General features: G+C 35.3%; 1 protein-coding gene across 1 annotated transcript in view; it reads left to right on the top strand.

Annotated features, from left to right (window-relative positions):
- Positions 1 to 27,289, top strand: part of cacna1ia (calcium voltage-gated channel subunit alpha1 Ia) — a 237,764-nt gene that overhangs the window by 97,199 nt on the left and 113,276 nt on the right. The window contains exon 3 of the mRNA XM_030141341.1: positions 21,171 to 21,304. Within this exon, the coding sequence (XP_029997201.1) occupies positions 21,171 to 21,304 (134 nt within the window). The remainder of the gene's footprint in view (positions 1 to 21,170; positions 21,305 to 27,289) is intronic.

The following is a 27,289-nucleotide window of genomic DNA, read 5'->3' as shown; positions in this document are numbered from 1 at the left end:
AGTGTTATATGTTGTAATTCTCCAGAATATTAATGTAAGTCAAATCTCAACCCGTGACAACGTGTGTGTGCAGCCCCACGATGGGACGATAGAGCAAATCAATCACTTATTTGACACGAACCAAAAGCAACTCAGCCACAACCCGTGCAGCTACGATATTTCCCTCCTGGAAGGTTTGTATTTTCTCCTGAACTGAGAACAGGGAATTGGGATTTGGTTTGTTTTAATAAAGTCTTGTGGAGCCACATGTGAATTTTCCACTTTGTGATGAGAAAACACCTGGGGGACAAGGAGCAGCAGTCGAAATCGGGCTTGTGGAGAGTCATAAATGTCACAGCCGATAGAGGTTTGATGATTTTTCAATTTGTAAAGATTATTATCCTGACGATTTTTTTTTAACTTATTGATTGGTGTAGACATTTTCCAATTAAAAAGCTTAAAAATTCACTATATGCAGCTTTTTCTTTTTTCATATCTGATGCAAAAACTAATTATCCTTTGGTTTTATCTTGATCGTTAAATAATATATAACCTCGTACTGAGCAAAATAATAACGTTTAATATTTTATAGCCACAGCAGCAGTTAATCATTTGATGATCAAACGAATTGTTAAAGTAAATTAAATTATACTTATTGTGGGAAAGACGACATATTTGCAATTAACAAGTCTTGTTTAGGTATTTATATTTTTTTATGATTTTACACACTTTAAGCCTTCTTTTTCTTTCCGTTTCTGTTTGTAAGCGATGTTGGGTTATGTGTTACTGACTGGGTGATTTGCCAGCTGGCTGAGCGCTCAGTCTGCACCTCTGGGATTTTAATTGCTTTTCATTGAGGTAAATTTGGCAGGCTCAATTTCAGAAATGACAAGAACAACATAATTCTGGCTCTGGATTTCTTTCTTTCTTTTTTTTTTTTTTTTTTTTTTATTTGGTGATTTTTAATATTCATTGACAGTTGAAATATGATGAGACGAGGATTTTTCTGCTTGTTTGTCTATGCTGACAAATCAAACTGCTATTTCGCACTTGCAAACAAGACTTTAGAGTGAAATATAATATCAAATAAAACCCCGCACACCGAGCTGTAATAGGTTTATTTATCCGGTTGGATTTTCTCTGTCAAATACACCATCACTGCCGTTATAAAACTGAGTGACACGTCCTCCTGCTTCACTCTCCCTCCTCCAATACTATCTGTTCTCCTCCTTATGTTCCCATTTCCCCATCCTACACACTCACGCCATCCCTTCCTCCAGCCTTTGTCTCCCTAACAAGCATATTGTCTCCCCAGGTAGTGTGAGGGGTCCTGTTCTGTTGGTTGCTAATGGTAACAGGAGGGATTTTGCTGACAAGGTTTGGATAGTTAGAGTGGCCCTTGCATGCTTCTCTGGCCCACTGTGACACACAATATCTTCACCTCACTACCTGCACAAAAACAGACACTGCAACACCATTGCACATTTTATATGTGACCACTGACGACGGTGCTCAGGTTAAACTGCGGTATAAAACACAGGGTACGAGTTTTGCATCAGAATCTCCAAAAATGACTGCTTTTCTCAGGTGACATTGTTGTGGCTAAAATGACGAAGAAACCACAATTTCGAGATGCTCGCAGGGAATATATCTCCCATTCTTTATTCGACAGGGGTTATATGCAGGGGTGAGCTGACATCATTGTTACCATAAAAGGAATCAACCTTCTGATGCGTACGTGATAGACTCTTTAGCCAAACATGATGTTATGTTATGTTATGTTATGTTATGTTATGTTATGTTATGTTATGTTATGTTATGTTATGTTATGTTATGTTATGTTATTAACCCCTTCATGCATAGTGGTTACTACAGTGGGCAGCTATTCTACAGCTGTTTTCTTGTATATTCATGGGTTTTGTTGTTTTAGTTCCATATCAGCCAACACAGTGGACTCTTATGCATCATCCAAAACATTGCAGTTCATACAATTATTGCAACTTTGCTGCTCATGATGAACCTGATCTGCAGTAACATGTTTTAGTGTAAATCAGTTGCTAATTGTTATTAGACTGTAATTAACAGTTTTCTGAGACATTTTTTTTTTTTTTTTTTGCATATCCTCGGTAGACCCAGCAATGCATTTTGTCCTCTGTAGGGGACAAAAGTTTGACAGTTTTACTTCAAAAATGTTGTGTATTACAAAGGACATTCCATTAAAATCAATCAATAAATAAAAATTATTTTTAAAATGTATCTGAAAAAACTGTTGCATTATGCAGTTTCCAATCAAGATAATTTTTTTAATATAAAAAATTTAAAACTGTCAATTTTCTGGGTCTCAAGAGAATATTATCTCCATGAAATGAGTAATAACTAATATTAGAGTATGATAAAATGTGAGAAAACATTAGCAAATTAGCAATTAGCGGCATTAGAAATGTTTTTATTTCATAGTTTTCACACAGTATATCACTTTCTGATGATGATTTTTAAATAAATGTTTCTTTGCTTCAAAAATTTAAATGCATGGTGTCCAGCTGAGTGGACATTTTTGTGGTTCCACAAAAAATAGGTTCATAAAAAAAAAGTAATTTGCATTGTTTTTTTCATGCTTAAAGAGGAATTAAAACACTTAAGAAAAAAATATTGACTAAGGTTCTCATAATTCATGCATGAAAGGGTTAATAACCCTCTTAGAATGGTTTGGAAATGTGCCTTTGAGAACTTCCGGTCTTCTCAAGTCTCACAACTAAGCTTTCCAAATTTCTGTCGATTTGCCAGGTCACTGTGACCTATTGGTAGGCATTCCAGGAAACAGGACACACACACCCCCACACAAATTACCAGAAGTTACTCAACTTCATGAAATAAGACCCCCATACTAAATATTTTCCCCAGTATTCACAAATATTCACAATATATCCCCCCCTTTGTGAGATTATTATCCCACAACAAAAGTAATCCAAATTACTAATCTTATTTAAATATTTTTCAGTGCAAGTCAGGGCGAAAAACCTGACAGGTGTTATTATCAGGAAAATTCCCTTACAATCCCCAGAATTGCATTTTTTGGTTTTTGCACATACATAGAGATTATAGATGTTGGGCGATCACTCATGGTTTGCATTAAATATACCTTGTTCGATATAGACAAGTACAAATAGCCATGCAGTTATTGATTAACCCTTTCATACATGAATTATGAGAGCGTTATTATGAGAGTGTTTTTATTCCTCCAGGCATTAAAAAACAAAGTGATTTCATTTATTTTATGAACCTGTTTTAGACTTAAACTTAGACTTTATTGTCCCTCAGATGTACAAGCGTATACAGAATAAAATGTTGTTGCATTTGCTCGCTACAGTATAAAATAACAGAATAGAAATAGAGAATATAGACAGGAAAAATGTAACATGTACACAGTGGAATATAGACTGTGCAAAAGGCAAAAAAAAAAAGTGCATTTTTCATGGAGTTGCAAAACTGTCCACTCAGCTGGACACCATGCATTTAATTTTTGAAGCAAAGAAATGTATTCAGTGATAAACAGTGTGAAAAGTATGAAATAAAAACATTTTTAATGCAGCTAGTCTGATGTTTTCTCACATTTTAACTTACACTAACACTAGTCATTACTCACTTCATGGAAATAGTATGCAGAAAAAAACAACTTTTTGTTTGAAACTTTTTGTTTAGTTACAGTCTAATAACAATAACAAGCAACTGATTTATGCTTGAACATGTTAGTTATAGATCAGGTTTATGAAGAACAACAAATTTACAGTAATTGTATGAGTGTCAGTGTATGGGATGGTGCATGAGTGTCCACTATGTTGGCTGATATGGAACTAACACAACAAAACCCATGTACATATAAGAGAGCAGCTGTAGAATAGCTATCCGCTGTAGTGACCAGGATGCATGAAAGGGTTAAGTATGTGAAAGAGGTGTGTTTTTATTCAGTGTAACATCACCTTTCATATCATCAGCTGTCAGTAGTATAAGCTGTTTTACTACAAATGTCGTAACATGGATGGACATCATAAAACATGTCAGTAAATCTTCAATAAGTGTGACTTGTGTTCGAGTCATGATAGACATATGTTCTTTTTTTTTTTTTCTTTTTTTTAAACTTGTCTTGTCCAGCGTCAAAACAGCAGAATTGTAGTCTGGCTGCCTTTTTGTGCTGAACAAATTTGTTTTTGCTTTGCCAAGGGAAACTTCATAAAGTATATGATGCTCCCCTTAATATTCTGCTGTCATTATTATGAGTTTTGTTAAACCACATTTCGATGCTGGACCTGACATGAAGGAACAGGGGGGAGGAGAAGAAAGGGGGAGAAGAGAATAAAAGAGTGAAGGGGGGAGAAAATGAGAGAAGAAGGTGGTGAAGACCCTCACAAGAAAATATCAACAATACTAACAATAACAACCATGGTGATAATGATAATGGTAACAATAACTAGAACAAGCACTGAGTAAACTGGGCAGAAAGACAGAAAACAAACAACAAAAAAATTACAATAAAATAAATAAGACCTATTAAATGAGGAATAAATGAAAAGAAAACATGAACAGAATATCATAAACAACGACAACTTAAATAATACATAGACACACGTTCACTGATGCTGGTGGTAAACATAATATGCTGCACATTTTTAATCCCCCTAGGCCACATATAGTGTAAGATTCTGCTGCCCTATAATTAGCGATGTAATGATTACCGGTGTAACGATAAACGACGGTAAAATTGCAGACGGTTAGTATTACCATTTAAATTCTAATTATCATGATAACTGTGTTTGATTACCGCACTTTTAGGGGAAAAAACCCTATGTAAAGATATGCTTTTATGTCAAATATGTAAGTATAATTTTAATTTATTACAATTTTGATTTTCTATACCGAATATTTGGAACCAATATTCACTTTTAAAGTCTTTGAAAAGGTTTGTTAAGCATCTTTGTGTTATTTATGCAGTAAAGTACATTCCTTTTTCCAATCGGATTTTATATATTTTTTTGTGTTTTCTGGCCTTTTATGTTTTTATAGTAGGTTAAAGTGAAAAAAAATAATAAGCAGATGATATAAATGAAGTTGTGCTGAAAAAAAAAGATACCAAACATGGGTATAGTAAACATTTGTTTATATAGTATATAAAGGCAAAATCAAAAGTACTGAAAAACGGCCAAAAAAGGCTCAGACCACTAAGGGTTAATATTTGAATGTTTCTGCCAACAGAAGGTACATTGTGCCTATTATTTTTTTTATTTATTTATTTATTTAAAATACAACTTGGTTAAATTATTTCAGTGTGTGTATCAGTACTTTCTGAACATTTTGAGCACAATTTCAACAATATCGCGATAATAATGATAATCGTGATAATTTTGGTCACAATAACCATGATATGAAATTTTCATATCGTTACATCCCTACCTATAATTTAGATTAGATTGTCTTTGTGTAACACTTATTACATACCTGTTTACATTCTAAAGTACTCAGATATTATAACTGCACAAGATACAAGACCATTTGACTTTGAAAAAGTAGGTCAAGGTCACCTATTTTCAAAAGGCTTTAGCTCCATGCCAAAATGTATCCACAGTATAAATTCGATGCAGATATCTCAGTGCATTCTTCAGATAAAGCGATTATGTCGTCGAATGGACGGACAGACGACAAATCGATTACAATACCCCTCGGCAAAGGGGTAATAAAAACAACTACCACAATCCACAATGTCACCAGTGCACATATTTTTCTTATGGTTTTCATTCAGAGACCTCTAACTGAAAAGATTGCACAATTGAAAAGTTTGATTTTTGTCACAACCTTGGGAAACAAAATATTTTGTGTGTGCAGCTTTGGAAAAAAATGAAAAGATCACAGTCATTCACTATTTTCATGTATAAAAAACAACATTTATGTTTATTCTGGAAAATACTGACAACATTTGACCAACATAACTGTGCTCTTAGTCCTTAATTACTGCTAATAAACAGATAGAGGATACTCACATTTACACAGCCATCATGTTTGTTGTTATTATTAGTTCACTGATGAATATTTGTGGTAATCAGTGATTTTTCTACCAGAGAAAATGATTTTTGACCATAAATTTACACAAATAAGTATGACTATACACAAATCAGTGTGAATGATTGCAAATCTGAATTAAGACATTTTCCACAATGTCAGCATTATGAGTGAAATCCTGCATTAGAAAGCGCATAAGTCTGGGTTTCAGTTATGTTAATTCTGTGAGAACAATACTGAGATGCTTTCAGTGCCTTAAAGAGAAGTATGGTGCAGTGTAAAATGATGCAAAACAGATTGGAGAACTCATCGATGATCCTGTTTTCCCCTCAACTCTCTAGAATCAACAGCTTAGGATTCATTTGTGCAAGTGGTGAAACATCTGTTAGTCAGTCATGGTCACAAATGGTGATCCACTAGTTGAAGATGTGATAAAAGCAGAACAGGATCCATTTTTCCACTCACACCTTGATTTTCCCACCCAGCTGGGGGGATGTACGGCGTGAGCACGCTGAATGATTTCGCCCAAGTATTTATAAAATGGAATCCAGGTTCAACCCAAATGTGATGGTGATTACTGTTGGTTTATGCAGAAACTGTCACAACCACATGAACCGTTCTGAGCCAAGCTGGTAGGCTTTTATACTTAGGTTCATCTTTAATAGGCTACACGTTTTTATCTATGAGTCAGTTTAACCAATTTAGCACATACTGTATTCAGATCAAGAACACACTATAAAAGGTGTCGCTGTAAGATCTCCAGTAATTTTTTTCAGTGTATTTTTGTTGGAACAACCTTCTTTTTTCATCCACACCTGGGTCCGATCAAGCGGTAACACGTAGGTACATTTCGTGTTCAACAGTCTCTGTCATGTAAGCAGAATAACTTATTTGCATGTTGCATATTTGAGTAGGTATTTATAAACACTTTAACTTTATACAGGGTGGGGAAGCAAAATTTACAATATTTTGAGGCAGGGATTGAAAGACAGTGTATGACCAATTAGTTTATTGAAAGTCATGAGAATTTTTTTGCCACAAGAAAATTGACATAATAGAAAATGTTTTTATTCTATGTGTCCTCCTTCTTTCTCAATAACTGCCTTCACACGCTTCCTGAAACTTGTGCAAGTGTTCCTCAGATATTCTCCCATTCTTCTTTAATAGTATCTTTAAGAAAGTCGACATTGCTGTGTGATGTTCTATTGGTAGCATGTTCTAAAACACCCCAAATAACATAATCCAGAGGGTTTAGATCTGGGCTAGAAGGCGGCCATAAACATGATTCCCAAAAATTGCTAAAGTTGGATTTGTTGCTGTTGTCAACAAGTGTTTTGGTGTTCTTGTGTAAGATTTTAACTTCAAATCATATTTTACTACATTTCTAACGGTCTTGTTGTCTGCCTCAAGTTCAATTGCCATTTTTCTCATGGATTTGGTTGGATCCTTTAGGATTTTTGATTTGAGAGCTTTAATAAAAGCTTTGGTACGTTTCTTGTTGCTTCCTCCACTTCCAGACTTTCTCGTAATAGTTTTGCTCATAGTCATTCTCTTCTTTCCATTATAAACAGTCTTTATGGACACTCCAACTATTTTTGAAATCTCCTTTGGTGTGACGAGTGCATTCACCAAATCACACACTCTTTGACGTTTGCTTTCCTGATTACTCATATGGGCAAAAGTTTGTGAAAAGGTATGGATAATAGTGTTAGGTATGATTATGACATCAATATATGTTTGGTTTCAAAACAATTGACGTAGTGCCTGCTGAGAAAAAACAACTAAATGTTCATTGTAAATTTTGCTTCCCCACCCTGTATATAACAAAATTTGGGGAGATAAAATTTTTAGGTGAAAAATGTCAAATTACTGCTCGGTAACACATGGACTTGAAACGGACATCAATTTTTTAGGCTTTACACAAACATTCAAAACATGCGGTTCTTGACAGAAATTGAGAGACTGATCTCATGAAATTGCGTTGTATGTCACATCATTTCTTATGGCATTTGGCATGCTATATGTACGCATTTTCATCATGTTGCGTGTTATTCAACACTATTTGATTGCGTGTCAATTTATGCCAAGATCTCCAGTTCACATCCATAACCGCTAACCCTAACGCGGCGTGAACATACATGCAGAAAGCTTATAATGCGTACAGATAACACGTCAATTAAACGAGGCGCGTATATTTACGCAATTTCACAATATCACGTTGGATTGATATCAAGTACGACAAAACCTTTAAGATATTATGTTCAACTATGCTGAAAATTAATTTTGGAGTAAAATATTGAAAAGTCTCTGTTTTATTGACACAAGAATGTGGTAACATGTGGACAGGTTGCCATAGTAACACATGGATGATTCTTTACCATTGTATGCATCACCCAAAATGTTGACTTATTTTTTAAAACAACAAGCCAGATATAATCACAATGTTTTATTTAATGTATTTAATACTACAACTTGTGGTAGTCCATACTGATATAGGTAAATTACAAATAAAGAGTAATTTTTCATAACAGTTCACAGATAGGCTTTTTAAATGTGACAGATTTAATAAATTTTCACATTTTCTAGATATAATTTTTAGCGTCAAATTCAAGTTATATTTTAATGTCTGAGGCATGGCTATGGTGTAAAAAGTACAACTGATAAAATCATAGCTTTTTTCTACAAGATTAGCTAAAAAAATGAGCTCACTTGATAAATGATGTGTGCAAATGTACTTTTTCATGTTCACTTTCGCTTGATCGGACCCACCTGTCGTGCCCTCTATCAGTTGGATCTTCTGTGATCATCTATCTTTCTTTTAATCACATTCCAAAGGTTTTCAATAGGGATCAATTATGGAAATTTGAGTTATTCTGCTGATTCGTACAACCTTGTCAAAGAAACAGAACTGTATGTCCAGAATTAGTGGAATATGTGTGAAGTGATCATTTAATATTAATGAAGGTGAAATAACTTAGCTGAGCAGGGCCTCTAATGAACTTGAGTGACTGGGATTTCAAGAGGCGTTTTCCATTTTACTTTATTTTATTTATTACTTTTTTTTTTTTTTAATAGGTCATATTTTTGCTAAACCCACTTTTATTAGTCTTTGGTTCATTTATTTGTGTATTTGGACCCTAATAGTTCATAAAGTTTGAATTTGAACCCTCCAGGTGCTGCAAAACTATCTTTATATTCATTTTGGCTAAAATCAAGTGGATTTCTACAACCTGTTTTAATTCCTTCTTAATTTGTTACGTTTTATAACTAGTTATGGCATGACATTTGCACATATAAGGTTAAGAGTTCCGACGAACAATTCTCCGAGTACGACATAATTGTTTATCAGTAGCAGCGGTCGGAGTCCATCCTGAAAATATGTCTAAATTTGAGCTGATTACCCAAAATGTTCAGTTGTTGGTTGAACAGGACAGAGCAGCACATCTAACAACTTGGAGGAGGGTGGAGCATGAAGTGGGTCATTTGCATTTAAAGAGCTAGCGCTTAAAATGACCTTTCTGGTGTCATTACTCATAAATAGGGTTGAAGATGGACCTGTGGAGTTGAATTAATGAAGAATTCAGACCCAAGCATAGCATTTACAGTTTCTGTAGACCACAGGGAAATATTTTAACCCTGTAAAGCCTGAATCATTAAATAAGTGACAGAAAAGTCCAGTTCTTTGAAACTGGAGCTTTTATTGGTCCTTCTGAACAACCCCCATTTTTTTTTTTTTGTTCAATTATCAATTTCCATGTATGAGTTTGAATTTTGTATCATATTTGATACATCAGGTCTCCGTGCTCAAATGTTATTATCAGTGAACAAACAAAAACATAATATAGCACAAACATTTGTAATTCCTTTTCAAAATTGACAAAGTTCTTCCTCCTTCCTCATTAATGACAATGTTGTAGTGTCACTGGAAAGGCCTCTCGTGAATGAATTCTTCCCCCCTGGTGGATTATCTGTGTATTACATGTATCTAATTGTATACATCAGGTTTTTCAGGAAAAAAAAAATCACACTGATCACTTAGAAGGCTTCAAAACTCACGTATCAAATATGATAAATTTGGTGTTATACGGTTAAAATGCACTATTTCATTAAAAAAAAAAGCTAAATATCACTCCTTTAAAAATGTCAAGAATGCATCTGATCATTGATTAGATATTTCCTGTTTATGCATCAGGTATTATCAAACTCACTGCTAGAAGCAGATATTAAAGCTGAAAACTGTGGTGGTCTTCCTCATCTGGCTCTGCCTCAGTTTACTGTAACTTGTGTCTGTATTTTCATAGTTATTTCATGCTAATAAATAAAGCTCTTAATGCATCTGGATGAGATGGGATTTATTAAAACTTCAAATGAGCGTCTGTTCAACCTGTTAATGGAGCTTCAGGGTTCAGAAAATGCACATACTGCTCCTTGAAATCTGTTTTTGTCTGAGTATGTGAAGGGAATATTTATTTTTCTTTATATACTGAATAATTTATCAGTCACTCATTCCGGAGATAAAGTAAAAACCTGCATGTATTATTATCGTAATGGTTCACTGTCACAATCCTGATGACCTACTTACCACATCCTTTTCTCCTGCCAAATAAGTGGCGGCATATGATGTTGCCACCGCACCAGGTCCTATTTCAATCCATGAAAGGAGCGATCACGAGACAGCCTCAACCTCTTTACAAATCATGTTGATGATGGAACCTGATAGGCTGACTGAAGAGGAAGCTGGTGGTAGTGACAAATAACTGTGATGAATTCATTCCCCTTTCATTTAGAGCACAGCGCCACGGGGATCCGACTGGTGCAGCCAATGTCGGATTACATGTGAAGCGTGCAGGCTGCATTATTTATCAAAACATCATTTAAACAGCATGTGAGACTGATCTTCTCATCTTTCCTGTTGCATGCTGCCAGTTCTGAGGGTTGGCTGTGTTTGAGATGATGTTTGTGGTCGGTTTTGTGTATGAATGAGCAGGGATGCGACACATACTGTATCTTGTCATGTCTGAAAGGCATTAAAAAGGCAGAGTCATGCTTGCAAACGCAGGAAAAAACAGACATTTGCATATTTAGACTTGAGTGTACATGCGTGTACACCTCAGCGCTGCTTGATGAGAATATGAACAGTACAGATGTCGTCTACAGTTACATCCCTATGTCTTTCCGGACGCTCAGTGCTTCTTGGAGTGCTTCAACGATGAGTGAATCCACAGAATTTCACACTCGATTTACCTTTCACTTCGGTCCATAGGTATAACACCATCTTGCAAATGTTCATTAATGCTGAGTAAAGGAGTTCTCTCTGAGACTGAGCCGGTTCACGTAGGCTGCTTGTCTAAATGCACCAGTGGATCCCAGCCTGCTGTGGGCTATTGTTGAACCTCTAGTTTGTCATTTAACTTCTGCCTGGAACCTGAAAAAGGTAATAACCTTAAAAGTACTTGTGGAAAATTGTTTTCTCATCGCAGCATGTCTATCGGCCGTCTGATTTGTTGAGTTCACATACTCTGTTCACAAGGAATTCATCCCGTACGTCTGCAGCCTCATGGAGCATTCTGCTGGAACGTCCTCATTATCTTCCAACTCTTAGGATATTTTATCTTCTCAGCATTCTGAGACCTTCTTTTCTGTGTGTTACTCTCAAATTTGCTTATACTGCCCTAAATTTCAGAATGCTCCTATCTTACATAATTAAGATCGGACTCATCTCACACCTTACCTCTGTCAGGAGTCGGAATGAATCACACATGTACAAACAACAAATAAGTCTCAAGTCTTAACCTTTAATCCAAACTCATTTTAGTTCAGGAGCTACGTACAGCCCAATTTGATCTAAAGTGGGCTGGACCAGTAAAATAATAACAGTAGAAAAAAGTAAAATTACATTATAAAAATCTATAAAGTATCCTTTAAAAAATGTGAATAGCATGACAAACCATGAATGACCTTAATAATAGCCCTATCAGCCCACCCGCAGGCTGAAAAAATTATTTGTGTTCATCTTCTATAAAAATATAATAAATCAGGACAATGAATGTTTTTTTTTAACTTTTGCTCAAAGTTTAGACCCTAATGTTAATAAAAGTACATCAAAAGTGTATTTTAGTGCAAACTTTAATGTTCAAACATGATTTTTAATCTTTGTGGGGTGAAATACACGCTATTAAAAATCTCCGACACGAACAATTAATTTATGCATATCATCGTCAATCCAGCCGAAAAAAAAACAGGCGAGGATAAAAAATTCTAATTTCTCTTTTACTTTGTTACAGTTTACTCAGACATAGTAATAGATACAATATTTTAGACAATGGGAATAGATTCTGTGAGGTCTCTAAATGTCCGTAGACACCAAGAACATCCATATGAACCGTATTATTGTGAAGTAATTCTTCATTTACTTTGGGTATGTCTTTTTTGGTGTTTTTCCCCTGAAAATATGGTCATGGTTAAACAGGTTAAGGTTTTTAAAAACAAATAAGTGGAATTTTAACAATATTATGCCTCAGTTTATCATTTACACATGTGCATTACAATGTACAGATCACAGTGGATCTACAAATACACAAAACATTTAGGAACAGGCAGAATATTGTTAAAATTGCACTGACTCCTCTTAAGACATTTCAGGATATTCCTATTTTTTAGTAGTAGGATAGTTTGTAAATATAAACATTTACATGCAATTTTACTTTTTTTTCACTAAAGCAAAAGAGGAAAATTTGTAGCTATACTTATTTATAGGTTGTTATGATAGTATTTTATTGGTCCAAACCACTCAAGAATAAATTGTTCTATATGTGACCCTTGAGTTAAAATGATTTTGACATCCTTAATTAATATCTTCAGTGTCATTTTTGCATTTGACAAATTCATCGGGCTTGTTTTGGCTCACGGACCATATGTTTGACACCCCTGCTTTGAACCATTAAATCTCAAGCAAGTCCTAAATTTCTGTGGAAGTCAAGTCATATGAAGTTCTGACATCTATCAGTCTTGAAAAGTTGAGCCACTAATTACAACCGTCCAAAATGAAGAACAATGACAAACACATTCTGAAGTAATGGAAGTAATATGTCTGAACAGAAAACAGAGGTGAAAGACTATGTTTACACTCACACTAATGCTGCTAGTACCGGCTCGACTCGACTTGGCTCGGGTACCAGGTACGATTCCTGGAGACCGTTTCCATTAGAGGATACTACCGACTTTAGAGTACCTGGATGTCATAGCGACGCTGCACGTAACTTCCATGACATCTGCTCAGAAAGTTGCCGATAAACTCACTGGTAGCGTGTTGCTCTGTCAAGTTCACACTGAATCTTTTCATCGGCCACCATGGACAGAAGTGTCTGAACCTACTGGTGTATTTACTGTAAACTTCTGAATCTGTTTTTTTTTTTTTTTTTTTTTTTTTTTAATAGCATGTCGCTCTTTGATAATGCAATGATGCAGAAACAACTCTCTGACCAGTCAGTGGTCTGCAGTGTTTACATGTCACATTTTAGAATCTCTTCTCTTGTTTTGGAACCTCGACCGAGCAAGTACTAAAAAAGTAGTACCAGGTACCAGATTCCAGGTTCTTTAATGTAATGGAAACACAAAAAGGCCAAGTCAAGCCGATAACCACATAGTGGAAATGTGGCATAATATAATGGTTTTTACCGAATTTGGAAAAATGCAATAATCCAAATCACCTGTTTAAATGGCCAGCTAACATGAATATTCCTTACCTCCTTACCAATAAAAGTGATTTATTTTTTCAGATTTTTCCACTGTGTGAATTCACCTTCCCTCTTTTGTTCCATCAATACCTAATGAAAAATGGTTGGTTTTTCAGTATTTTCTTATATTCATAAACTTGCTGATATCTTCTGTCACAGTGTTTAACAGTAGATGTGTTTCTCTTTCCAACCAGAAATGTGGAATTATTTGTTTGTAGCATCCATCTCTACCAGAGAGAATGTTTGTTATTATGCTGCATGTTTGTAAACAGGCTTATTGCAACTTGCAGAAAAAAATATACATGATTTTGTCCAAATAATCTTCATAAAATCGCTATAATATCAGCATATCCATTATTCTGTGTCTTCATCAGGAAATGCTTCATTCAGAGAACCGTCTAATTCAGAATATACTGTTTACATGGCACCTGTCAAGTTCATAATATGGTCAAATTCAGAATAATAGTGGAATATTAGTGTGTATGTAATTATACTAATTGTTTCTGTGTTTCTTCACACAAACAATTACATCAAAGCTAAAATAAACTGAATAGTAGTTTGAACATTCACTGACATTGGATAATGATTAACTATTTTTATTCAAGGACCATTTTACTGCACAATGAAATCTTTGATGTTTGAGCAATTATACTTATAATTATATCTTTTAATGAATTATATTATAATTATAACTTTTAATGAAAATACAGTTTGAAATACAGTACTATTACATGTAATGGGGTATTTTCACTGTACTATATCAGTACTTTTATTGAAGTAAATTATTTACTACTTCATTTACTACTGCTGTCTTTACTATTACCATCCATCCACCCATTATCCTCTGCTTATTCGGGGCCGGGTCATGGGGGAAACAGTCTAAGCAGGGGTGCCCAGACTTCCCTCTCCCCTTACACCTCCTCCAGCTCCTCTGGGGGGATCCCGAGGCATTCCCAGGCCAGCCGAGAGACATAGTCTCTCCAGCGTATCCTGGGTCTTCCCCTGGGCCTCCTCCCGGCAGGATATGCCAGGAAGACCTCCCCAGGGAGGCGTCCAGAAGGCATCCGAAACAGATGCCCGAGCCACCTCAGCTGGCTCCTCTCTATGTGGAGGAGCAGCGGCTCTACTCTGAGCTCCTCCCTGGTGACTGAGCTCCTCACCCTATCCCTAAGGGTGCGCCCAGCCACCCTACGGAGGAAACTCATTTCGACTGCTTGCATCCAGGATCTTGTCCTTTCGGTCATGACCCAAAGCTCATGACCATAGGTGAAGGTAGGAACGTAGATTGACCGGTAAATTGAGAGCTTTGCCTTTCGGCTTAGCTCCTTCTTCAACACGACAGACCGATACAGCGACTGCATCACTGCAGACGCTGCACCGATCCGTCTGTCAATCTCATGCTCCATCCTTCCCTCACTCGTGAACAAGACCCCGAGATACTTGAACTCCTCCACTTTGGGCAAAGACTCCCCACTGACCTGGAGAGGGCAAACCACCTTTACTTTTACGTCAAACCATAATCAATGATATATTAGTGCATTTCTAACAGACCTACTACATTCTTCATTCTTCCTCTGGCCCTGATTTTGACTTGGAGTTACTTAATGATGATTGATACATGTTGCATGACATATAATTGTAACAATACTAAATGAAACAAGACTTCTTAATGTTTTTCTGGGGGTAGCCGTGGCCTAGATGGCTGGAGAGTTGGTTTGTGACCGAAGGGTTACCGGTTCGATTACCTGGACAGGCAGAGAGTTTTTGGCTGATGTGCCCCTAAGCAAGGCACTTAACCCCCCCATTTGCTCCCCGGGCACCTGACATGGCGGGCCCACTCTGAGCCCACTGCTCCACGGCTAATCTAGGGATGGGTTAAATGCAGAAGACAAATGCTGGTGTGTGGTGCATGTTTACGTGTGTGACAAACTACTACAGACAAAATAAAGATTGTATTCTATTCTTCTATTTCTGAGCAGGATGACTTGTCAAATCATCTGCCTCAAGTTAAATCATGTGAAAACCAAGATGAACTGGTGTCAAGTCTATCATCAGTTGACACTTGCATTTTGAGAAACTGAGAATTGCCAATATGTTGATTTCAGGTAAACATAGCTTTGAGAATCAAGATTATACACATACTAGTATGCTGACCCGTGGGGAATCATGGGTTCTAGATGTGATACTTTTTATGCTGGGGAGAGCTGACTTTTGGGAAAAGAGTTAGTCTATATTTTGTTTTATAAGTACTGACATAAAAATAGTTTGGTAAATCATTCTTTGAAATTTAAATGACAATTAATAGATAAATACTGATATCTAGGGACTGAGGTTAGTAAATGTGTCATTCCTGTTTTTAACTTAATTTCCCATCATGCAGCGTGGTACTGCGCTTCCTGTCAATTGTCTTCTGACATGCAAGGCTGCTTCTTGTCCCTCCCCCTGGTAACTGCTTAGCAACGTGAATTAAATCAGTCCCTCCTGAAAAGATATTTAATGTCAAGATGGGACTCTTCCTCAACTGTAGGTACCAAATCAGCCAGTTAAAAAGGTCTCAGTTTCTCGGAACTGAGCAGATACGCACACATTCCAGTATTATAACATAGATTGCGTGTACATTTGCGTGTAATATAACATAATAAGCTACTTATTATTATTATTATTATTATTATTATTATTATTACTTTGCCACTTGTTTCTACTAGTACTTTCCACTGTGCAACTGCGATTTTTCACTATTTTTGTTTTATAGTTATTGTATTGCTGTTTTCTTGTGGTGTTTCTTGTGTGTATATTCAATGTTGTGCTGCTAGTGGAACCTCAATTTCCTGCGGACTCTGTCCAAAGGATCAATACAGTTCTATCAAATCTAATCTATATATACCTGTATAAATCCTATTTGTCATATCTCTCATCCGCAGCATAGAGTTAGCTTTTGTATATTCTTTTTGTATATTTTGTTCATCTCAGAAGTTCTAGTAGTACTTTAGTAGCACGTGTATTAATATTTTATTCTGAAGCCTTTGCACAGTCCTACTTTTTCTTCAAAACTCTGTGTGATTTTTAAAATAAATTATTTTATCTCATTTTTTTTTCCCAATACAGTCCCTTTTCGACTAAGTGTATTGCTGCTAAATTGAACTGAGCTGCTAAACTGATTTTCATTGTTCCTGTGACAGTGACAATAAAGACCTAATCTAATCTAATCTAATTTAATACAACCTTATCTAACCTAATCTAATGGAATGGAATCTAATCTAATCTAATCTAATCTAATGGAATTTAATCTGATCTAGCATAATATAATATAATATAATATAATATAATATAATATAATATAATATAATATAATGGAATGGAATCTAATCTAATCTAATGGAATTTAATCTAATCTAATTTGATCTAACCTAATCTAATGCAATCTAATCTGATCTAATGTAGTCTAATATAATTTAATCTCATCTAATCTAATATAATTTAATCTAATGTAATCTAGTGTAATGTAATCTGATCTAATGTGGTCTAATGTAATATAATCTAACCTAATCTAATGTAATGTAATGCAGTGTAATGTAATGTAATGTAATCTATCCTATCCTATCCTAATCTAATCTAATCTAATCTAATCTAATCTAATCTAATCTAATCTAATCTAATCTAATCTAATCTAATCTAATCTACCAGGTGTAATGTATTACTTTAAGTCATGTCGCATCATCAGTGTGAATGGGTGACTGCACATGGGTTCACACAGTTTGTGGGTATACTAGAACCAAAATAGACCAACAAAGAAATGAGAAAAAAAATGACCAGTGATATATCGCAGGCAGGAATGGCTTCAGTGGTTTTTTCAATCCCCAGGCTCTGGAAATCTCGGTGTCAAAACGTAGCAGCTTGACTGAGGTATGAATATGTAACAAGCCTAGGGCTAAGCACTGGGAATGAGTTTTGTTCTGAAAGTACAATACAGGGGTTAGCAATGATCTGAACACCGCAGCTGAAGCGGTACCAGGCAGATATGTGGACTCACCTGTCTCTGTCTTCATTTATCTCTCGTTGTCTCTTCTGCGCTAACATTTATTTTCTCTGAGGTATGATGCGGACCACCCTCACTTTCTGTTTATCACATGGTTCATACATTGGATGGCAGTTGGTTCATATCAAACGCCATATGTTTTGTACCACAGGCAACAGATAACAGCTACATTTCCGCGCCACAGCATCAGTAGTGAATATCACGTACTGTTAGTGGGGTATAAAACTATAAATGTGGCGAAACTCTTTATGTGGCAGGATATAAAACTTAATGAAAATCAATAAAAACAATATAACATACATAAAAGACAATAAAGTAGACAGTTTACACAGCCTTTAAACAAGAATGTTTGTTAACCCTTAAAGACCTAGAAGTATTTTCATGGCGACTTACAAATGACATTTTCTCTGCATTTAAACTTTGTTAGAGGATTTATTGCAGTGGTTCCCAACCTTTTTATGTCTCATGACCCCATTATAACATCAGAAATTTCTGGCGACCCCAGAAAGAGAAATTTTTTTGGCTAAAATTAATTTGTTTTTGATCATGTAATAGTTTGCTATAATATGTTCCAAATAAACATTAATTTTAGGCAACATTTAGGCTATATAACAGTGTTTTTCAACCTTGGGGTCAGGACCCCACGTGGGGTCTTCTGGAATTCAAATAGGGTCACCTGAAATTTCTAGTAATTGCTAAAAAAATTAAAACTTACTAATAAAAATTTACATTATATAGCCTAAATGTTGCCTAAAATTAGCGTTTATTTGCAACATATTATAGCAAACTATTACACGATCAAAAACAAATTAGTTTTAGCAAAAAAAAGTCTCCATTTTGAATGTCTGGAGTCGCCAGAAACTTCTAATAATTTACAGTAAAAAAAATACAAAAATTAAAACTTACTAATAAAAATTTACAGTATATAGTCTAAATGTGTTTAAAATTAACATTTATTTGCAACATAGTATAGCAAACTATTACATGATCAAAAACAAATTAATTTTTGCAAAAAAAGTCTCCATTTTGAATGTCTGGAGTCGCCAGAAATTTCTAATAATTTGTAGAAAAAAAATACAAAAATTAAAACTTACTAATACAAATATACAGTATATAGTCTAAATGTGTCTAAAATTAATGTTTATTTGCAACATAGCATAGCAAACTATTACATGATCAAAAACAAATTAATTTTAGCAAAAAAAAATTCTCTGTTTTGAATGTCTGGGGTCAACAGAAATTTGTGATGTTAAAATGGGGTCAGGAGTAAAAAAAAAAAAGGTTGGGTGCTACTTCTATATACTGTAAATTTTTATTAGTAAGTTTTAATTTTTTATCAATTAGTAGAAATTTCAGGTGACCCCATTTGAATTCCAGGCGACCCCATGTGGGGTCCCGACCCCAAGGTTGAAAAACACTGATTTATTGTCATGTATTATGATATTATCCTCTGCATTTAGCATTTTTGGCGCATTTTCCTATATCCTCTTGAGACCCAGCTATGCTATATTGTTGTCATCTGCAGGGGACGAAAGTTTGACAGTTTTACTTAAAAAATGCTGTAAATAGTGTAAATAAATAAAAAAAAAAAAAAAAAAAAAAAAATTTAATTACCTGAAAAATCTGTTGCATTATGCAGTTTCCAAACAAGACAATTGTTTAATATAAAAAAGCTAGAATGTTCACTTTCCTGGGTCTCAGAAGGATATTGAATTTACTGATTTTATAGATGTTAATAAAGTCTCAGAGAAAATTCTAAGGTTATTATATCAGAGCAGAAAATAGTGAAGAAAAAGTGACTTTTTTCAACAAAATACATCAACTGAACATAAAAACCAGTCTCTATAATCACTGTTAAAATGATGATGTGTCCATGCTGACTATAGAGCTTCTGTGCGTCCAAATAAGACACGTGATGCCGCTAAACAGCTGAGAAACTGCATTTTACCTGAATAATTTAAACGTATTGATGGGATTAGTAGTGCTAAAGTTATTAATGCTTTTAGTTTCCAGTGACTGTTAAAGGCTTTGAGGGTTAAGGAACAGGAAATGGCAACTAAGCGAATAAAGATCAGACTGCAAAATACTAAGCTGTGTGGGGATCGAAAGGTGCTAGAATTGGGAAAAATAAACACTTGAACCTGTTGGATCTGAAAAAACCTGTACCTTTGACAAGTTTGCAGAGCACAGGGAGGTGTGGATTAGAGATAACAGATTTAGCTTTTCATGTACTTTTTTGCTTTCACAGGGTTGTGTTTCACAGAGGATTTTACTGCTTGTCCTGAACATGTTCAATAATTGTTAAATGGATTTGAAGCACATTTTTTACTGCTTTGATAAAAAAAAAATAATAATAACAGATTCAACAGGTGTTGTAGCTTTGGAACAAGTCTGCTATTGCTTAAAATGTCCTTTTAACTCATATATGGATCAAAAGGACATTCTTCAGGGACAGGCTTTAAAAAGATCCAAACAGCCACGGGCAACCAAAAGCATCGACTGAACTAAAATATTTAATACCTGTTGATCCTCTAGTCCTATTAATACATGTAAATATTTGGTGTAAAATGCTGTTTGTCATCTTTTCATGGTTATCAGATATGACCCATTTGGACATTCAGAGGTTCTGTAGTTACCATGGAAACACTGTCATCTTCTACAACATTGATTCACCAGTAAAACCCATGGAGTTGGATCAATGACAGTAGGTGGACACACTGGGTTTATGTTTAGTTAATGATTGATTTTGATGAAAAAGTCCCTTTTTCTTCAGTTTTCACTATTTCTTATATAATAGCCCTTAACTTCAATCTGAGCTTTTATGAACATCTACATGATCAGTGAATTAAATATTGGAAAATACATGATTTTCACTGAAAAAAGCAAAATATGGAGGTTAATATTATGATAAATTATGATAAATCACTGACAGAAAGGTTAAATAGAGAGGAAAAATCATTTGGGAACTGACACAAAAATAACACTTTGTCTTTATGGATTAAAGGCGGAAAATAGAAAGTGATTAAAAGGTGTTAAAAGTATGTTTGGAAGCTGCAGGCCAAATAAAATATCCCTTCTTTATTTGATCATTTTTCTTCTCCTTAATGTCCATTTTTATCAAATAAGAAACACTTTTCTAAACCCAGACAGTCTGTCCTCACCAGAGATGACAAGTGATTCTTGTTCACTAAGAAACCAAGCAGAAAATTAATAAAGCGGGATCTCTGACAACAGCTTGAGCTGACTAATTTCATGAACATAGGACCAAACAGACACTTCACTTTACTTTAAAGCAAAGCAAAGTGTCAGATGCATTTTCTTGTCCTTTTTCTCACTTTGCTCCGTCTCTTCTTCCCTCCCTCTGCTCCTAGGCCTTCGATGCTTTCATCTACATCTTCTTTGCCTTGGAGATGGTGATAAAGATGGTGGCTCTTGGGATCTTTGGTCGCCGCTGTTACCTGGGAGACACCTGGAACAGACTGGACTTCTTCATCGTCATGGCTGGGTAAGCAATTATATTGCATTTACCTGACCTTTGGTTGTGTTATTATGCTATTATTTAGTCACGGTTAATGTGAATGCAATACTAAAAAGACTAGTGTTCCTCTTGGAAGTCAAAGCACATCAGATTAAAGCTAAAATTTAGACTGTGGTTTCATTCAAGCCCTGTCCACATTAACATGGATATTTTAATTACCTCCATCAAGTGAAACGACGGATGTTATTACCTCCACCAGGAGGTATTGTGATCGCTTTGCTTTGTGTGTTTGCATGTTTGTTTGGTTGTTAGCAGGATAACTCAGAAAGTTCAGGACGGATTTTCAGGAAATTTTCAGGAAATGTTGATACTGTCAAAAGGAAGAAATGATTACATTTTGGTGATGATCGGGGGGGTGGGGGGCGGGATCTGTCTTGACAGAGGTCTGCGCTCTCCGAGTGCTTTTCTTGTGTTTTCAAGGGGGTTTGTGTGTCTGTCTGTGATTGTTAGCAAGATAACTCAAAAAGTTATGGATGGATTTGGATGAAATTTTCAGGAAAGGTTGATACTGGCACAAGGAATAAATGATTAAATTTTGGTGGTGATCAAGTGGGGGGGGGGGGGGGGGGGGGTTTGGATGAAATTTTCAGGAAATGTTGATTCTGACACAAGGAAAAAATGATTAAATTTTGGCGGTGATGTGGGGGGGGGCTGATCTGCCTTGGCGGAGGTCTGCGCTCTCTGAGTGCTTTTCTAGTTAACAGATATTTCCCTCTATTTTCATCTCTATTTATCAAAATATCTCTGTCCACATGACAGCACAAAAATGACTTCAAACTAGTAGAAACACTTGTTAAGCTTAAAAGTGTGGACACTGTGGATAGTACTGGATGTTGCACACACAGAGGCTTTAATCTGTTATGGAGGTGAAGCAGCAACAGCATGTTCAGTTATAAAGTCAGGTTAAGTTCAATTCATACCAAATTGGGTTTATAGATTGCCAGTGACCCAGAGTTGATCTGATTACCTTTTGGGAATAGTAGGTAAAAGTTTCAAATTTTTATGAATTTTTTTAAATCTTTTTTTTGTCCCATTTACTTATAATGGGTGAAATTTCAGATGTTTGTTAAAACATCAATTTTGTTTCAATTTACTTCAAACTTGGCCCATATAAAGAGGCAATTGATATGCTGACATCAGCACATGCATAGACATGATGACATCAGTTGGATCCATGCCAAAATAAGCAACAATACATGTGAGGGGCGGGGTTTGTTGTGCCTGGCACCACATGTTTTTTTTTTTTTTTTGGTTTGCTTGTTTTTACCTTTTTTTAATCAGGAAATACCCCACTGAAATTAAGCACCTCTTTTACAAGGGAGTCCTAACTAAGATAGGCAACAGCAAATACAACAGACAGTTACAGGATTACACAGTTAAAACGCAGATAACAAACACATTTGACAATAATCAGTTAGTATGAATAACATTTACAAGCAGATTAAGAAAAAAACAAGTGCAAGTTATGGAGTCGGCCTCAATAACTCTCAGATAAAGAAATTAACTTTAGATGATTCCAGGCATAAGGTACAGAATGAACAAAAGCCCTTTGACCCATTTCTGCACAGGCGAATGGAACAGAAAGCAATATGTGATCATTTGTACAGAGAGAATAAATGTCAGAATTTCTCTTCTTAATTAATGTATAAATGTTGATGGGCAAGAGACCAAGTATTGCCTTATACAGTCGCGGAAAAAATTATAAGACCATCAAAATTCATCAAAAAAAAAAAGGTAATGCAATCAAGTACTAACTCCTGTGTGTATCATGTGACTAAAACAGACAGAAAAGAAAACATGGAATGCCTAAAAGCACTGTTTTTGTCAGTACAATGCCATAGATACTGGTGTAAGAACTGAAGTGATTTTGGTTATTACTAAGAAAACCATGGAAAATGGCTAGAAATCAGCTCTGAAATTAAACTCTTATGAGATATTTTTGTTGTTATCATTATATTTGTCCAAACAAATGTATCTTTAGTTGTACCAGGCATTATAATGAACAAGAAATTGAAAAAAACAAGGGTGGTCTAATAATTTTTTCTGTGACTGTATATAAACATGTACCAATGACTGATCCTTCTAGCAGCCAGAGCAGGTGATGGTGATGTGGATTTGTCTGTATGCCAGTATTCATGCTGGCCTTTGTCTACTGTAGGTCATACACTGATTTATACACCAGAATTTGATGTTTCAGGTGCAGCTTCATTACACAAAGTAATAATAGAGATGAGAAAAATGAAGCGTGATGTCATTGTTTTCTGTTCTGTCCATATTCCCTGTCCACGCATGTACACAATCAGACAAATCTTGACTTTGGTTTTTAAAAACTTTAGTTTTTCCAGCCTAAAATTGCATTTGCATGTGGACAACAGGCCAAAAAACCCCCAAAAAAAACCCATTTTGATTTCTTACAAGGAAGTTTAGTCATGTTCAAGGTGTAAGATGAACTGCGTCAATGTTAACATGGCAACATAAAGATGAAGCGTTTTTAGGTGGAAGTTTAGTTATATTATAAACTAGAAGCACTCTGAGAGCACAGACCTCCGCCAAGGCAGATCAGTACCCCCCCCCCGATGTTTGTCTGTCTGTCTGTCTGTCTGTGTGCAAGATAACTCAGAAAGTTACGGATGGATTTGGATTAAAATTTCAGGAAATGTTGATACTGGCACAAGGAACAAATTATTAAATTTTGGTGGTGATCAGGGGTGGGGGGTGGGGCCTTGGTGGAGTTCTGCGCTGTCTTTTCTGGAAAAGCACTTGGAGAGCGCAGACCCTGTGCCCCCCCACCCCCAGTCACCACCAAAATTTAATCATTTGTTCCTTGTGCCAGTATTAACATTTCCTGAAATTTTCATCCAAATCTGTCCATAACTTTTTGAGTTATCTTGCACACAAACAGACAAACCAACGCCAACAAAAACATAACCTCCTTGGCGGAGGTAATTACAATAAAATTACAATATGACAAATGTTTCTGTAAATGTCAGTGAAAACATCAAAATTCATGAATTCTGAATTTAAAAAAAAAAAAAAAAAAAAAAAATTCCACAGTGGGCGGTCATTCATATGGATGCTTCTCATCAAAACAACAAACACGACCCCATTTGAAAGCATCAATAATCATATTTCTCTTTGATAACGACTGCTTTCATATGCTATTTTGTTTGTTTTAGATAAAATCGGGGTTACGTGCACCCAATTAGTTCAGTTCATTTTGGTTTGCAACAAAGATGTCACATGAAAATCTGTACCAAGAATTTGGAAGATCTGGGTCAGGCTTTATTTGCAGGCTAATTCCGCTGCTTTTCTCTGTGATCTGCTCAGCTCATACCGGCAGTCATAGGATTGTTTGATAACTGATTTGTATGGAATGAAAAGCTCGACAAGACAAATTTACCCAACTGATACAGCAATCCGGGCGGCTGTTTACCCGGCCGTGTTGCTCTCCACGACTTCTTTCCCCGCTGTGTGTGTCTGTGGAAGTCCCTAGTATTCCAGTCTTCAGCTGACATATTGCTTACAGTAACTTTCTGTCAGTTTTCTGAGCTTCTATTACCATCTGCAAGAGGAGTAATAAAGCTATCAAGTGCAGTTGAGTGCAGCATGATTTTCAGTCAGTCCAGACATTTTCATATTTTCTTTTTTACAAGTCTGTGTAGCGCTGATGATGCAGGATGACAGGTCCCCAAAGCTGTCTAATGAATAAACAACCTGTCAGTCCATGTGACTTACAACCTTTTTTTTTTTTTATATTTCCGCACAAACAGTAAACAAACTACACAAGTAAAAAAGTCAAAAGTAACCAAGTCAAATCGATTTATCCCATGTCAGTAAAATTAATACTTCTTTTGTGCTTCATATACAGTCGCGGAAAAAAAATATTAGACCACCTTTGTTTTCTTCAGTTTCTGGTTCATTTTAATGCCTGGTACAACTAAAGGTACATGTGTTTGGGCAAATATAATGATAACAACAAAAATATCTCATAAGAGTTTAATTTCAGAGCTGATATCTAGCCATTTTCCATGTTTTCTTGATAAAAATCAAAATTACTTCAGTTCTTGCATCAAAATCTATGGCATTGTACTGACAAAAACAGTGCTTTTAGGCATTCCATGTTTTCTTTTCTGTCTGTTTTAGTCACATGATACACGCAGGAGTTAGTACTTGATTGTATAAATATTGTTTTTGATGACTTTTGATGGTCTAAAAATTTTTTCCGCGACTGTACAACCAGATCTGCAAGAATTTGGATGATAACACAAATTTTGTAGATTTACCTGCACTGCAAAAATCAAAATCTTACCAAATGTATTTTTCTCATTTCTAGTCAAAATATCTCATTGCACTTAAAATAAGACATAATCAAATAAAGAGTAACTTTTCAGTGGGATGTAATAACTTCTTTTTAGACATTAGATCTTGAAAATCTTATTTCAAGAAATCTTACCAAGATAATTTTCACTTGTTCCATTGGCAGATTTTTTTTTTACTTAAATTAAGCAAAAAATTCTTGAATTAAGCAAAAAATCTGCCAATGGATTAAGTGAAAATTATCTTGGTAAGTTTTCTTGAAATAAGATTTTCAAGATCTATTGTCTAAAAATAAGTTCTTATATCACTGAAAAGTTACTTTTTTTTTTTTTTTTTTTAAACTTTATTTATAGAACTTTTAAACATTTACAGGACTTTCATTTAACAAGCATAATATCCATAACTTCAAGCAATGTACTCATGATACAGAGATTGACACCGGACATGACAAACAAACAGAACCCAAGGAAAAAAAAAAAAAAAAAAAAAAAGGCAATACAAACAAGACAGGCATAAAGACAGCCAAGACAGTGCATTTTGGTACTGTTCAAGGAGGAAAGAAAATTAAAAAACAAAAAACAAAAAAACAGGTCAATAACAATATAAACACCTAAAATGTTTTTAAAGTTCCAGGCCAGACAACATATTCATGCAGTGTAAAAGAAGCTCCCATATTTTGTAAAATTTATTGATAGAGTTATTTAGGGTGCACCTAATTTTTTCTAACTTTATGTTCAGCATGATGTATCTGATCCATTGATGAAAAGTTACTCTTTAGGTGATTACGTCTTATTTTAAGTGTGATGAGATATTTTGACTAGAAATTTAAAAAATACACTTGGTAAGATTTTGATTTTTGCAGTGTGTGTACACCGCCACAGTGGATATGAAAGGAAGGAATCAAGATGTGACTGAAGTGTGGACTTTAATTCAAGGGGTTTGACAAAAAATATTGTATTAACTATTTAGGAATTCCAACCATTTTAAGCAGATTCCCTCCATTTTCAGAATTCATTGGACAATTTGAGATCATTATAAATATAAGAATTGATTTTAATGCTTGGATCAAATTCTGCCTGAAGTCTGGAACCCATGGGTATCACCAAATGCTGAGTTTCATTCCTGGAAACAGTTTTCTAGGCCTTTACCACAGCTGCCCTCGGTCGCTGCCGGTTTTGGGGTCTTTGCGCCCTCAGTGGAGTCTTCATTAACTAAAAAGCAGCTCGATTAGATTAAGATTTGATTTGGACACTGCAGAACATCTCATTTCTTTGTCTCTGTCACTATCCATGTGCAATGTGAGGCTCCGTTCTATCAGTTTTTAATATCTGTAGTAGAATCTGAGCAGAGAGGACACTCCTGTATACTTTAGAATTCACCCTGTTCTTTGCATCATCATCAATAAACAGCAGTAGTGGCTTTTCCATTGGACATGTGCACAAAACTTTACCGATATTTAGTAAAACAGATAGATAGATAGATAGATAGATAGATAGATAGATAGATAGATAGATAGATAGATAGATAGATAGATAGATAGATAGATAGATAGATAGATAGATAGATAGATAGATAGATTTTTAATCCTGACAGAAACGTGGCTGCCATTTTGCACCAAACAGCCCCTTCGACCAC

The sequence above is a fragment of the Sphaeramia orbicularis genome, chromosome 8, assembly GCF_902148855.1.
Source record: "Sphaeramia orbicularis chromosome 8, fSphaOr1.1, whole genome shotgun sequence".
Lineage (NCBI taxonomy): Eukaryota > Metazoa > Chordata > Actinopteri > Kurtiformes > Apogonidae > Sphaeramia > Sphaeramia orbicularis.
Note: the sequence above shows the minus strand (reverse complement) of the source record. Positions and strands in the feature narration are given on the sequence as shown.